This window comes from Oncorhynchus kisutch, linkage group LG16 (genome assembly GCF_002021735.2).
Source record: "Oncorhynchus kisutch isolate 150728-3 linkage group LG16, Okis_V2, whole genome shotgun sequence".
In the NCBI taxonomy this organism is placed as follows: Eukaryota; Metazoa; Chordata; class Actinopteri; order Salmoniformes; family Salmonidae; genus Oncorhynchus; species Oncorhynchus kisutch.
The window spans coordinates 9,859,996-9,875,830 of NC_034189.2; the positions used below are offsets into that span (position 1 = coordinate 9,859,996).

The window sequence follows — 15,835 nt, forward strand, 5'->3', positions numbered from 1 at the left end:
AGGATCCTATAGCTGTATGGATCTGTAACTACTACAGTTTAGTAGGATGGAGGATCCTATAGCTGTATGGATCTGTAACTACTACAGTTTAGTAGGATGGAGGCTGTATGGATCTGTAACTACTACAGTGTAGTTTAGTAGGATTGGAGGCTGTATGGATCTGTAACTACTACAGTGTAGTTTAGTAGGATTGGAGGCTGTATGGATCTGTAACTACTACAGTGTAGTTTAGTAGGATGGAGGCTCTATAGCTGTGTGGATCTGTAACTACTACAGTTTAGTAGGATGGAGGCTGTATGGATCTGTAACTACTACAGTTTAGTAGGATGGAGGCTGTATGGATCTGTAACTACTACAGTTTAGTAGGATGGAGGATCCTATAGCTGTATGGATCTGTAACTACTACAGTTTAGTAGGATGGAGGCTGTATGGATCTGTAACTACTACAGTGTAGTTTAGTAGGATGGAGACTCTATAGCTGTGTGGATCTGTAACTACTACAGTTTAGTAGGATGGAGACTCTATAGCTGTGTGGATTCATTCGAATTTCTTGCCGCGTTCTGTGAAATGTAGTTGAGCCGGAAACTTTCTTCATGCCTACTTTATTCCGGGGGATTTTTTTGTGTGCCGTACCCTCAAGCCGGAAGTTGTTGGTATCCATCAAATATTTCATACGTAGCTAACTAACGGAATTGATGATTTATCGCCCATCTAATTGGGGTGTATTTATAACTAATGCCTTCCCCAAAAAGTCATAAATGAAGAAATTGGTGCCTCACAAGACCTAATACTAGTAACGACATTATTCCCGGTAAGTGCCCATAGATGGCTAACGACGGTGGCTAACGGGCTAGGTAGCTGGTTAGCAATTGCTCCCTGGCTTTCCAGCAAACAAGAATACATAGATAGTAGCTAGCTAGGTAACAGAAAATGTAACGTTAGCTAGCTAATAATACAGCGAGACATCATAGCTACCTTTCGCTGTCTCATGACTCAGTGGCCAGTTTACTAATGACAACAAAGCAATTGGCTAAGCAGAAACAAACTAATAATTGGTTTGCGTGTCTAGTGGTTAGCTTGTGTATTTCTTCTGACAAATTGGTTTAATGTCCAATGTTGTGTGTGTGTGTGTGTGTGTGTGTGTAGCCGGCGGGTTGCCATGGCTACTAGGATGAAGTTAAAACTGAAGACTGTGTTTGTCCTCTACTTCATGGTCTCACTTATGGGCCTCATCTACGCTCTCATGCAGCTTGGTAAGTCTGTCTATCTCTCCTTTCCTTGTCTTCTCTTTCCTCGTCACCTTTACTTGTATCCTGTCCGCATCTCTTGGTTCCTTTCCCCTGTCTCCTCTCTGTGTCTCCTCTCCTTTGTTATCACTGACAGTCCTATGAAGTCCTCTTAGATCAGTAGTCTCACAGGAATGTATCACACATCGTTATTGAGACAATTGTTGTTTGGTGAACATAGTCCTAACCAGAGCAATACCTTTACAAATAAGATATATAAATATATGGTTTTGGTCCTAACTAACCTTTACTTCCATGAGATGTAGTGCACTGAATAGGAGACAGGAATTGGGCTGCATTTCAATTGCACTGAATAGGAGACAGGAATTGGGCTGCATTTCAATTGCACTGAATAGGAGACAGGAATTGGGTTGCATTTCAATTGCACTGAATAGGAGACAGGAATTGGGCTGCATTTCAATTGCACTGAATGGGAGACAGGAATTGGGCTGCATTTCAATTGCACTGAATAGGAGACAGAAATTGGGCTGCATTTCAATTGCACTGAATGGGAGACAGGAATTGGGCTGCATTTCAATTGCACTGAATGGGAGACAGGAATTGGGCTGCATTTCAATTGCACTGAATAGGAGACAGGAATTGGGCTGCATTTCAATTGCACTGAATAGGAGACAGGAATTGGGTTGCATTTCAATTGCACTGAATAGGAGACAGGAATTGGGCTGCATTTCAATTGCACTGAATGGGAGACAGGAATTGGGCTGCATTTCAATTGCACTGAATAGGAGACAGGAATTGGGCTGCATTTCAATTGCACTGAATGGGAGACAGGAATTGGGCTGCATTTCAATTGCACTGAATGGGAGACAGGAATTGGGCTGCATTTCAATTGCACTGAATAGGAGACAGGAATTGGGCTGCATTTCAATTGACTGAATAGGAGACAGGAATTGGGCTGCATTTCAATTGCACTGAATAGGAGACAGGAATTGGGCTGCATTTCAATTGCACTGAATAGGAGACAGGAATTGGGCTGCATTTCAATTGCACTGAATAGGAGACAGGAATTGGGCTGCATTTCAATTGCACTGAATAGGAGACAGGAATTGGGCTGCATTTCAATTGCACTGAATAGGAGACAGGAATTGGGCTGCATTTCAATTGCACTGAATAGGAGACAGGAATTGGGCTGCATTTCAATTGCACTGAATAGGAGACAGGAATTGGGCTGCATTTCAATTGCACTGAATAGGAGACAGGAATTGGGCTGCATTTCAATTGCACTGAATAGGAGACAGGAATTGGGCTGCATTTCAATTGCACTGAATAGGAGACAGGAATTGGGCTGCATTTCAATTGCACTGAATAGGAGACAGGAATTGGGCTGCATTTCAATTGCACTGAATAGGAGACAGGAATTGGGCTGCATTTCAATTGCACTGAATGGGAGACAGGAATTGGGCTGCATTTCAATTGCACTGAATAGGAGACAGGAATTGGGCTGCATTTCAATTGCACTGAATAGGAGACAGGAATTGGGCTGCATTTCAATGGACACCTTAACTGACTGTGTAACCTGTTTCTGTCCTCAGGCCAGCGCTGTGACTGTGCAGAGCATGACATGCCCAAGGACCGTACTATCTCTCGTCTGCGGGGGGAACTGCATCGGCTGCAGGAGCAGATGAGGAAGGCTGAGCCCACCAAACTCCCTCAAAAACTAGCAGTGAAACCGGCCCAACCCACCATCTACGTCATCACACCAACCTACACCAGGTAGGAAGATGGACAGAGGGAGAAAGACACACACTTTCTCTACTGCCTGTTGTCTCTTCCCTCTCTCTCTCCTTTCCTTGCTCCATCTCTAACATTCTCTCCATCCCTTTCTCTAGGTTTGTCCAGAAAGCAGAGTTAACCCGGCTTGCCCAGACGTTCCTCCATGTCCCTCAGCTCCACTGGATCCTGGTGGAAGACTCTCCCCATAAAACCCCTCTGGTCTCTGGGTTCCTGGCCTCCAGCGGCCTGGCCTACACACACCTCCACACCCCCACACCACGCGACCGCAAACTACAGGAGGTGGGTTCAGATCCGGTCGCTGACCAGGCACACTGTTTTGCATGTCAGTCGTCTGCCAGATTTCACAATGCCTAGATAGCTAACTGCATTATATAAAGAAATCTGATGCACATCCTTATTTACTCACTTCCAAACTCCTACAGGGTCTACATTTAAATTAAAACAAAGAATTAATAAAATTACCATATTGATTGATGGATTTATCATTTGATTTATTGATTGGCCATTCCCCCAGGGTGACCCTAGCTGGTTGAAACCCCGCGGGGCGGAGCAGAGGAACGAGGGGCTGCGGTGGCTGAGAGAGGACAGGAGGGGGCAGCCTGGAGCAGACACACAGCTGGGGGTGGTCTACTTCGCTGACGATGACAACACATACAGCCTACAGCTATTTGAGGAGGTAGGAGACAGACATACAGGATCTGCCGTCTTCTAGCTCTTCAACCATGGAGGCTGTGCCAGCTAATTGCCCAAAATATTCTGATTTAACTTCCTCTTTTCAAGAAATGGACTTGGTATAGTATAATTGACTTGACAACCAACAAGACATTGAAGTTTCGCTTTCAAAATGAACCACAAAATTACATGTTTTTTTTACCCCTTTATTCCCCCAATCCAATTGGTAGTTAGTCTTGTCTCATCGCTGCAACTCCCGTACGGGCTCGAGAGAGGCGAAGGTCGAGAGTCCTGCTTCCTCCGAAACACAACCCAACCAAGCCGCACTGCTTCTTGACACAATTCCCGCTTAACCCGGAAGAAAGCCACACCAATGTGTCGGAGGAAACACCGTACACCTGCCGACCGTGTCAGCGACAGGAGTCGCAATGGGACAAGAACATCCCTGCCGGCCCAACCCACCCTTAACCCGGACGATGCTGGGCCAATTGTGCGTTTCGCGGCCGGCTGCGACAGAGCCTGGACTCGAACCAGGATTTCTAGTGGCCACTCGGGATGCCATGAACCACAAAATTAAGAACTATATTTAACTGTTATATATAACCCACTGGTGTATTGCATTCTTGTGACTAGTTTAAAACTTGTCTCTAACATCTCTCTCTAGATGTGTGGTACCCAGTGTCTCTAACATCTCTCTCTCTAGATGTGTGGTACCCAGTGTCTCTAACATCTCTCTCTCTAGATGTGTGGTACCCAGTGTCTCTAACATCTCTCTCTCTAGATGTGTGGTACCCAGCGTGTCTCTAACATCTCTCTCTCTAGATGCGTGGTACCCAGTGTCTCTAACATCTCTCTCTAGATGCGTGGTACCCAGCGTGTGTCTAACATCTCTCTCTAGATGCGTGGTACCCAGCGTGTGTCTAACATCTCTCTCTAGATGCGTGGTACCCAGCGTGTGTCTAACCTCTCTCTCTAGATGCGTGGTACCCAGCGTGTGTCTAACCTCTCTCTCTAGATGCGTGGTACCCAGCGTGTGTCTAACCTCTCTCTCTAGATGCGTGGTACCCAGCGTGTGTCTAACATCTCTCTCTCTAGATGCGTGGTACCCAGCGTGTGTCTAACATCTCTCTCTCTAGATGCGTGGTACCCAGCGTGTGTCTAACATCTCTCTCTCTAGATGCGTGGTACCCAGCGTGTGTCTAACATCTCTCTCTCTAGATGCGTGGTACCCAGCGTGTGTCTAACATCTCTCTCTCTAGATGCGTGGTACCCAGCGTGTGTCTAACATCTCTCTCTCTAGATGCGTGGTACCCAGCGTGTGTCTAACATCTCTCTCTCTAGATGCGTGGTACCCAGCGTGTGTCTAACATCTCTCTCTCTAGATGCGTGGTACCCAGCGTGTGTCTAACATCTCTCTCTCTAGATGCGTGGTACCCAGCGTGTGTCTAACATCTCTCTCTAGATGCGTGGTACCCAGCGTGTGTCTAACATCTCTCTCTCTAGATGCGTGGTACCCAGCGTGTGTCTGTGTGGCCAGTCGGCCTGGTGGGAGGGATGAGATATGAGAGACCTGTGGTCGAGGGGGGGAAGGTTGTACGCTTCCATACTGGCTGGCGCCCCAGCCGCCCCTTCCCATTGGACATGGCTGGCTTCGCCGTGTCGCTCAAGCTGGTGATAGCCAATCAGGACGCATGTTTCGACGGCGACGCACCGATGGGGTTCTTGGAAAGCAGCTTCCTGCAGGGATTGGTTACCATGGACGAACTGGAACCTAAGGCGGAGAATTGTACAAAGGTGTGTGTGTGTGTGTTGGGTGGGGGGTTGCTAAAGATAGAAGAGTGGTGTTGAACCGGTGATGTTTTTAGTGTAGGGGGGTTGTTGATGGTGTAGGGGGATGTTTAAACGTTGTGTGTGTGTGTATGTGTGATTGACAGGTGTTGGTGTGGCACACGCGGACAGAGAAGCCCAAGATGAAACGAGAGGAAGCGCTTCAGAAACAAGGCCTGGGGTCTGATACTGCTGTAGAGGTGTGAGGACAACACACACACACACAACTACAACCACACACACCTACAACTACACACACCTACAACTACACACACCCACTACATCTGCTTTAAAATGTTCCATGCGTCTGAAAAAGGCTCCCTGTATAGTGCAATACTTTTGTCCAGAGCCCTATGGGTCTCTAGCTGTCAGGGTTCACTTAATGGGTCTCTAGCTGTCAGGGTTCACTTAATGGGTCTCTAGCTGTCAGGGTTCACTTAATGGGTCTCTAGCTGTCAGGGTTCACTTAATGGGTCTCTAGCTGTCAGGGTTCACTTAATGGGTCTCTAGCTGTCAGGGTTCACTTAATGGGTCTCTAGCTGTCAGGGTTCACTTAATGGGTCTCTAGCTGTCAGGGTTCACTTAATGGGTCTCTAGCTGTCAGGGTTCACTTAAGGATTGGCCCCTTTTTTTCAATTTTCGCCTAAAATGACATACCCAAATCTAACTGCCTGTAGCTCAGGCCCTGAAGCAAGGATATGCATTTTCTTGGTACCATTTGAAAGGAAACACTTTGAAGTTTGTAGGAATGTAGGAGAATATAACACATTAGATCTGGTAAAAGAAAATACAAAGAAGGGAAAAAAACTTTTTTTTTTTGTACCATCATCTTTGAAATGCAAGAGAGAGGCCCATAATATACTATTCCAGCACAGGTGCAGTTTAGATATTGGCCACTAGATGGCAGCAGTGTATGTGCAAAGTTTAAGTCTGATTGCATTTCCGTTCAAAATGTTGTATCAAGACTGCCCAAATGTGCCTAATTTGTTTATTAATAACTTTTCATGTTCAAAACTGTGCACTCTAGTCAAAACAATAGCAATGGTATTATTTCACTGTAATAGCTACTGTAAATTTGACAGTGCAGTTAGATTAACAAGAATTTAAGCTTTCTGACAATATCAGATATGTCTATGTCCTGGGAAATGTTCTTGTTACATTAGACCTCATGCTAATCGCATTAGCCTACGTTAGCTCAACCGTCCCACAGGGGACCGGTCTCTCGAGCTGTAAGGGTCCCCCCCCCCCCACGTTTAGGATTTTGCCCTAGCAGTACGCAGCTGATTTTTAAATAACCAACTCATCACTAAGCTTTGGTTATTTGAATCAGCTGTGTAGATGTTAAGGCAAAAACCAAAAGGTGCACCCAAGGAAGGGGGTTTGGGAACCCTGTTCCAGCTAGCTGTACTATGCTGATGCTGTATATGAAACTAACAAGATATTCTTAGTGGTACCCTATCCTGTGGCATTTAGGAAGCAGACACAATGTACATAATGTAAGATATCTGAAGACTGTTTTTAAGACCAGTCAACCTATTTAAATTTGTCGTAACTGTGAATGTGTTTTTTGTTTGTGTATGTAGTTCCAGTCAAAAGTTTGGACACACCTACTCATTCAAAGTTTTTAATAATATATATATTTTTTTACAGTTTTCTACATTGTAGAATAATAGTGAAGACATCAAAACTACGAAATAACACACATGGAATCATGTAGCAAAATTAAAAATAAATTAAAAATACTTCTAAATATATTTTAGCCACCCTTTGCCTTGATGACAGCTTTGCACACTCTTGGCATTCTCTCAACCAGCTTCATGAGGTAGTCACCTGGAATGCATTTCAATTAACAGGTGTGTCTTGTTAAAAGTTAACCTGTGGAATTTCTTTCCTTTAAAGTGTTTGAGCCAATCAGTTGTGTTGTGACCAGGTAGGGGGTGGTATACAGCAGATAGCCCTATTTGGTAAAAGACCAAGTCCATATTATGGCAAGAACAGCTCAAATAAGCACAGAGAAATGACAGTCAATCATTCTTTTTTAAGACATGAAGGTCAGTCACTCTGGAAAATTTCAATAACTCAATAAAGGTTTTTTGATTCACGCAGCCAGAATAAATGCTTCAGAGTTCAAGTAACAGACACATTAACTGTTCAGAGGAGACTGCGTGAATCAGGCCTTCATGGTCAAATTGCTGCAAAGAAACCTCTACTAATGGACACTAATAAGAAGAAGAAACATGAGCAATGGACCAGTGGAAATCTATCCTTTGGTCTGAGTCCAAATTTGAGATTTTTGGTTCCAACCGCCATGTCTTTGTGAGACGCAGAGTAGTTGAACGGCTCTCTGCATGTGTGGTTCCCACCATGAAGCTTGGAGGAGGATGTGTTGAGGTGTCAGGGACAATTTTCTGGTGACACGGTCAGTGATTTATTTAGAATTCAAGGCACACTTAACCAGCATGGCTACCACAGCATTCTGCAGCGATATGCCATCGCATCTGGTTTGCGCTTAGTGGGACTATCGTTTGTTTTTCAACAGGACAATGACCCAACACACCTTCAGGCTTTGTAAGGGCTATTTTTACCAAGAAAGAGAGGAATGGAGTGCTGCATCAGATGACCTAACCTTCACAATCACCCGACCTCAACCCAATTGAGATGGTTTGGGATGAGTTGGACGGACTGCAGAGTGAAGGAAAAGCAGCATATGTGGGAACTCCTTCAAGACTGTTGGAAAACTATTCCAGGTGAAACTGGTTGAGAGAATTCCAAGAGTGTGCAAAGCTGTCAAAGGACGGTTACTTTGAAGAATCTCAAATATATAATATTTTGATTTGTTTAACACTTTATTTGGTTACTACATGATTCCATATGTATTATTTCATAGTGTTGATGTCTTCACTATTATTCTACAATGTAGAAAATAGTAAAAAATAAAGAACCCTTGAACGAGTAGGTGTGTCCAAGCTTTTGACTGGTACTGTGTGTGTGTGAGAGTGAGTACTAGGGTAGCAGAATTCTGGGAACTTTCCCCAGGTTTTCTAGAAGTCCCAGTTGGAAGATAACCGAGCACGAGTCGGGAACAAGCATGAAATCTGGAATCTTCCAACCAGGATTTTCTGGAAAACCGTAGTTTAGCCACAATGTGTGTATTAGTAGAGTACTTGGCAGTAGATAATGATACTAAGTGGTTGAGTGTACTGTGCTGCCTGTTTGAATCTGTCTGTAAGAACGATATTAAGTGCAGCCCAAATGGCATCCTAGTCCCTTTTTATAGGGCACTACTTTTGACTATGGTCTATAGGGCTCTCCAAAGTAGTGCACTATATACAATATATAGGTTGTCATTTGGGAAGCATTCTCAGTATTATGTGGCCGTTGTCTTAATTGTCCCTGCCTTGAAAATAAATACATTATTTAATCAGGAAAATAAACATTTTGTTGTTTTGTGAAATTCTTCTTGCCGTTTTTGTCTTCTTCAGAGGAATTTCAGTAAATGACCGTGTCTGGCTTTTGTCCAGTTTCACTGAACGGAGGCATTTTATTAGGCTAGTGTCAGCGACTTTGAAAGACACACTAACCCACATGTTCTCTGTGTGACTCCCATTTATAGAGAATAAAGGCTAGGTAGTGACAACGATGAGCTGTCACATTGAAGACGGAAGAAGCCAGTGAGAGAATCTACAGTCTTAACTTTTATCTTTCGTAAAAATAAAAAATAAATCGTGTTTATTTTGGTGCTGAGCCGTCTGCTGGAGGGCAACTTTCCTCGTCTGTGTGTCAACTTTGTCTCTGACTGCCTTCATTACCCTGCTTGTCTCTCTTCCTGTGTCTTTGGCATAGTAAGGACCTATCTTTAACACACAGTAGTCACACAGTCTGTATGACCATGATGGTAAACCCTGTTCCTTGAGTCCCAAATGGTGGCCCCCTATTTACTATATACAATGAGCTCCACAATTATTTGGACCGTGACACACATTTGTTGTTGGTTTGGCTCTGTACTCTAGCATTTTTTTTATTTGAAATGATACAATGACTGAGTTTAAAGTGTAGACCGTCAGTTTTAATCTGAGGGTATTTTAGTGAGTAGTGATGAGTGAGAAAGTTAGATGCACAAATATCACACCCCGAAGACATGCTAACCTCTCACCATTACAATAACAGTGGGGGTTAGCATACCCCCAAGACATGCTAACCTCTCACCATTAAAATAACAGGGGGGTTAGCATAGCCCCAAGACATGCTAACCTCTCACCATTGCAATAATGGGGGGTTAGCATACCCCCAAGACATGCTAACCTCTCTACATTACAATAACGGGAGGTTGCATAGAAGTGTAACTTCATCAACTCACGTGCATCGCACAACAGAGACTGACCAATAGAATGCTATGGATTCACCAGCTCTCACTTTCTCCCGTCGTGCTGTTTACAAACAAACACCTGACTGTCTCAACTGTTCTGGGGAACTACGGTAAGCTTCATGTTTTGAAATACTGTGACAGGAAAAATGCAACCTGCTTTATCTCCTAAGGCAGGGCTCTCCAACCCTGATTCCTGGAGAGCTACCCTCCTGTAAAGGTTTTCGCTCCAAGCCCAGTTGTAACTAACCTGATTCAGTTTATCAACCAGCTAATTATTAGGATCAGGTGAGCTAGATTAGGGTTGGAGCGAAAACCTACAGGACGGTAGCTCTCCAGGAACAGGGTTGGAGCGAAAACCTACAGGACGGTAGCTCTCCAGGAACAGGGTTGGAGCGAAAACCTACAGGACGGTAGCTCTCCAGGAACAGGGTTGGAGAGCCCTGTCCTAAGGTACTGTATTGCACAAGTTCACTGCAGGTAATAACGTAAAAAGTAGCTACAAATATTGAATTGTATTGAAAAACTATAAAGAAATAGTTTTGATAGTATTGAAAATTGATCCCATGGATTTTTCCAAATATACGGTATACGGCCCAAACCTAGTATGATATTTGTGCGTCAAACTTTCTCACTCATCATTATTCACAATTCATTCAGGATTATCCATAATCGTGGTAGTGTTTAGAAACATTCTCTTCTTATTTACAATAAAAGTGACTCCAAAATGTTAAAATACATTATTTACCTTTAATTTCAAATGGGCACAAAATAATCTGTAACACAACCAAAACAAACAGAAAATAGATCCCAAAAATGTGTAGCATCACAATCTTGATGTAGACATTGAGTGTATATGGAAATATATGGAAAATATAAATCAAAACTGGATGGTGTAGAGATAGATGGGAGGGGTTGAGGGTAGCTGAAGGATGGCAGTAAAAACAAGATAACTAATGTAAAATATACTGTGTCTGTAAAATGTATATAGTGTGTATAAGCTGGAAGTAGAAGCCTAAGTGTTGTTCATTAGTTTACTCCAATTAGGAGAGGGGTGGCAGGGTTAGGGGAATATAATAAAGGAAAATATATTGAAAAACAATTATATACATTATATTGAAAATTGGAAATGGTGCAGACAATGACATTGATGGAAGCCGCAACCCCCCCCCCCCCCCCCCAAAAAAAAAAGAATGTTGTAATTTCTAAACGGTCGTCCACCCGATAACGATTAAAATACCCTAAAATTAAAGCTGACAGTCTGCAACTTAACCTCATAATCATTGTATTATTTCAGTGCTGGAGTAAAGACCCAAAACAACAAATGGAGCTAAAATGGGCCCATAGGGTTCTGGTTCAAAAGTAGTGCACTATGTAGGGTACAGGTTGCCATTTGGAACATAAACGGTAACTGGTGACTTAGTCCCTTCCTGTGTTCCGAAACCCTAATTGTGCTATAACTTCTGAACACAGCTGGGTCTTTGATTGACAGCTGTTCCGCCCACTCCTGTGGGAGTGTATAGTGATTATGACCAAATATGGAATTTCAATCCTCTCTCTCTCTCTCTCCTACTTCCCCTGAGGTGTGGGTGCGTTGTCAGGTGAGTAATCAGACTAGTGACCATGAATCAGATGACACATGGTTTGATCCTGTGATTCACACACAACATGTTGGATCACAGTCAGTGGCACACCACATCCTAACAGAGCAAGGCCATGCTGCCTCGTGTGTGTGTGGTAGATGTGGTAGAGACAAAGGGATAGGGTAATTATCTGAGTGGTAAAAAACCTGGGATGAAGAAAAACTCAGTGCTCACACCCTTGTTTACATCCCAAACACACACACACACCACATTCCTTTGGATACCAAAGGAGCTACACGAGTACTATTCAAATAACTCTTGTATATGAAATTACAAGTTTGTATTGTACCCTCACAACAGACCAAACTACCCCTCACAACAGACCAAACTGACCCTCACACAGACCAAACTGGCCCTCACACAGACCAAACTGACCCTCACACAGACCAAACTGACCCTCACAACAGACAAAACTGACCCTCACAACAGACCAAACTGACCCTCACACAGACCAAACTGACCCTCACAACAGACCAAACTAACCGTCACAACTGACCCTCACAACAGACCAAACTGACCCTCACACAGACCAAACTGACCCTCACAACAGACCAAACTGACCCTCACAACAGACCAAACTGACCCTCACAACAGACCAAACTGACCCTCACACAAACCAAACTGACCCTCACACAAACCAAACTGACCCTCACAACAGACCAAACTGACCCCCAAACAGACCAAACTAACCGTAACAACTGACCCTCACAACAGACCAAACTGACGCTCGCACAGACCAAACTGACCCTCACAACAGACCAAACTGACCCTCACAACAGACCAAACTGACCCTCACACAGACCAAACTGACCCTCACACAGACCAAACTGACCCTCACACAAACCAAACTGACCCTCACACAGACCAAACTGACCCTCACAACAGACAAAACTGACCCTCACACAGACCAAACAGACCCTCACACAGACCAAACTGACCCTCACAACAGACCAAACTGACCCTCACAACAGACCAAACTGACCCTCACAACAGACCAAACTGACCCTCACACAAACCAAACTGACCCTCACACAGACCAAACTGACCCTCACAACAGACCAAACTGACCCTCACAACAGACCAAACTGACCCTCACACAGACCAAACTGACTCTCACACAGACCAAACTGACCCTCACAACAGACCAAACTAACCGTCACAACTGACCCTCACAACAGACCCAACTGACCCTCACAACAGACCAAACTGACCCTCACACAGACCAAACTGACCCTCACAACAGACCAAACTGACCCTCACAACAGACCAAACTGACCCTCACACAGACCAAACTGACCCTCACAGCAGACCAAACTGACCCTCACAACAGACCAAACTGACCCTCACACAGACCAAACTGTCCCTCACACAAACCAAACTGACCCTCACACAGACCAAACTGACCCTCACAACAGACCAAACGGACCCCCAAACAGACCAAACTAACCGTAACAACTGACCCTCACAACAGACCAAACTGACGCTCGCACAGACCAAACTGACCCTCACAACAGACCAAACTGACCCTCACAACAGACCAAACTGACCCTCACACAGACCAAACTGACCCTCACACAAACCAAACTGACCCTCACACAGACCAAACTGACCCTCACAACAGACAAAACTGACCCTCACACAGACCAAACTGACCCTCACAACAGACCCTCCCAACAGACCAAACTGACCCTCACAACAGACCAAACTGACTCTCACACAGACCAAACTGACCCTCACAACAGACCAAACTAACCGTCACAACTGACCCTCACAACAGACCCAACTGACCCTCACAACAGACCAAACTGACCCTCACACAGACCAAACTGACCCTCACAACAGACCAAACTGACCCTCACAACAGACCAAACTGACCCTCACACAGACCAAACTGACCCTCACACAAACCAAACTGACCCTCACACAGACCAAACTGACCCTCACAACAGACCAAACTGACCCCCAAACAGACCAAACTAACCGTAACAACTGACCCTCACAACAGACCAAACTGACGCTCGCACAGACCAAACTGACCCTCACAACAGACCAAACTGACCCTCACAACAGACCAAACTGACCTTCACACAGACCAAACTGACCCTCACACAAACCAAACTGACCCTCACACAGACCAAACTGATCCTCACACAGACCAAACTGACCCTCACAACAGACAAAAATGACCCTCACAACAGACCAAACTGACCCTCATAACAGACCAAACTAACTGTCACAACTGACCCTCACACAGAACAAACTGACCCTCACACAAACCAAACTGACCCTCACACAAACCAAACTGACCCTCACAACAGACCAAACTAACCGTCACAACTGACCCTCACACAGACCAAACTGACCCTCACACAAACCAAACTGACCCTCACACAGACCAAACTGACCCTCACAACAGACCAAACTGACCCCCAAACAGACCAAACTAACCGTAACAACTGACCCTCACAACAGACCAAACTGACGCTCGCACAGACCAAACTGACCCTCACAACAGACCAAACTGACCCTCACAACAGATCAAACTGACCTTCACACAGACCAAACTGACCCTCACACAAACCAAACTGACCCTCACACAGACCAAACTGATCCTCACACAGACCAAACTGACCCTCACAACAGACAAAAATGACCCTCACAACAGACCAAACTGACCCTCATAACAGACCAAACTAACTGTCACAACTGACCCTCACACAGACCAAACTGACCCTCACACAAACCAAACTGACCCTCACACAAACCAAACTGACCCTCACAACAGACCAAACTAACCCTCACAACTGACCAAACTAACTGTTACAACTGACCCTCACAACAGACCAAACTGACCCTCATAAGAGACCAAACTAACCCTCACAACTGACCAAACTGACCCTCACACAGACCAAACTGACCCTCACACAAACCAAACTGACCTTCACACAGACCAAACTGACCCTCACAACAGACCAAACTGACCCCCAAACAGACCAAACTAACCGTAACAACTGACCCTCACAACAGACCAAACTGACGCTCGCACAGACCAAACTGACCCTCACAACAGACCAAACTGACCCTCACAACAGACCAAACTGACCTTCACACAGACCAAACTGACCCTCACACAAACCAAACTGACCCTCACACAGACCAAACTGATCCTCACACAGACCAAACTGACCCTCACAACAGACAAAAATGACCCTCACAACAGACCAAACTGACCCTCATAACAGACCAAACTAACTGTCACAACTGACCCTCACACAGACCAAACTGACCCTCACACAAACCAAACTGACCCTCACAACAGACCAAACTAACCGTCACAACTGACCCTCACACAGACCAAACTGACCCTCACACAAACCAAACTGACCCTCACACAGACCAAACTGACCCTCACAACAGACCAAACTGACCCCCAAACAGACCAAACTAACCGTAACAACTGACCCTCACAACAGACCAAACTGACGCTCGCACAGACCAAACTGACCCTCACAACAGACCAAACTGACCCTCACAACAGATCAAACTGACCTTCACACAGACCAAACTGACCCTCACACAAACCAAACTGACCCTCACACAGACCAAACTGATCCTCACACAGACCAAACTGACCCTCACAACAGACAAAAATGACCCTCACAACAGACCAAACTGACCCTCATAACAGACCAAACTGACCCTCATAACAGACCAAACTAACTGTCACAACTGACCCTCACACAGACCAAACTGACCCTCACACAAACCAAACTGACCCTCACACAAACCAAACTGACCCTCACAACAGACCAAACTAACCCTCACAACTGACCAAACTAACTGTCACAACTGACCCTCACAACAGACCAAACTGACCCTCATAAGAGACCAAACTAACCCTCACAACTGACCAAACTAACCCTCACAACTGACCAAACTAACTGTCACAACTGACCCTCACAACAGACCAAACTGACCCTCACAACAGACCAAACTGACCCTCACAACAGACCAAACTGATCCTCGCAACAGACCAAACTGACCCTCACAACAGACCAAACCGACCCTCACAACAGACCAAACTGACCCTCACAACAGACCAAACTAACTGTCCCAACTGACCCTCACAACAGACCAAACTGACCCTCACAACAGACCAAACTAACCGTCACAACTGACCCTCACAACAGACCTAACTGACCATCACAACAGACCAAACTACCCCTCACAACAGACCAAACTGACCCTCACAACAGACCAAACTGACCCTCACAACAGACCAAACTGAC

General features: G+C 45.0%; 1 protein-coding gene across 1 annotated transcript; it reads left to right on the plus strand.

Annotated features, from left to right (window-relative positions):
• Positions 1-629: 629 nt before the first annotated feature.
• b3gat3 (beta-1,3-glucuronyltransferase 3 (glucuronosyltransferase I)) lies at positions 630-8,976 on the plus strand. Its single transcript, XM_031791757.1, has 7 exons — positions 630-811; positions 1,147-1,253; positions 2,840-3,020; positions 3,137-3,320; positions 3,556-3,717; positions 5,217-5,507; positions 5,648-8,976. The coding sequence occupies exons 2-7, from the start codon at positions 1,160-1,162 to the stop codon at positions 5,744-5,746; spliced, it is 1,011 nt and encodes a 336-aa protein (XP_031647617.1). The 5' UTR covers positions 630-811; positions 1,147-1,159; the 3' UTR covers positions 5,747-8,976.
• The last annotated feature ends 6,859 nt before the right edge of the window (positions 8,977-15,835 follow it).

Bases quoted from the DNA above. Each gene is read 5' to 3' on its own strand.
- b3gat3 (XM_031791757.1), top strand. From the start codon at position 1,160: ATGGCTACTAGGATGAAGTTAAAACTGAAGACTGTGTTTGTCCTCTAC. The intron at 1,254-2,839 runs GTAAGTCTGTCT...TTCTGTCCTCAG, and splicing joins CTACGCTCTCATGCAGCTTG to GCCAGCGCTGTGACTGTGCA. The intron at 3,021-3,136 runs GTAGGAAGATGG...CCCTTTCTCTAG, and splicing joins ATCACACCAACCTACACCAG to GTTTGTCCAGAAAGCAGAGT.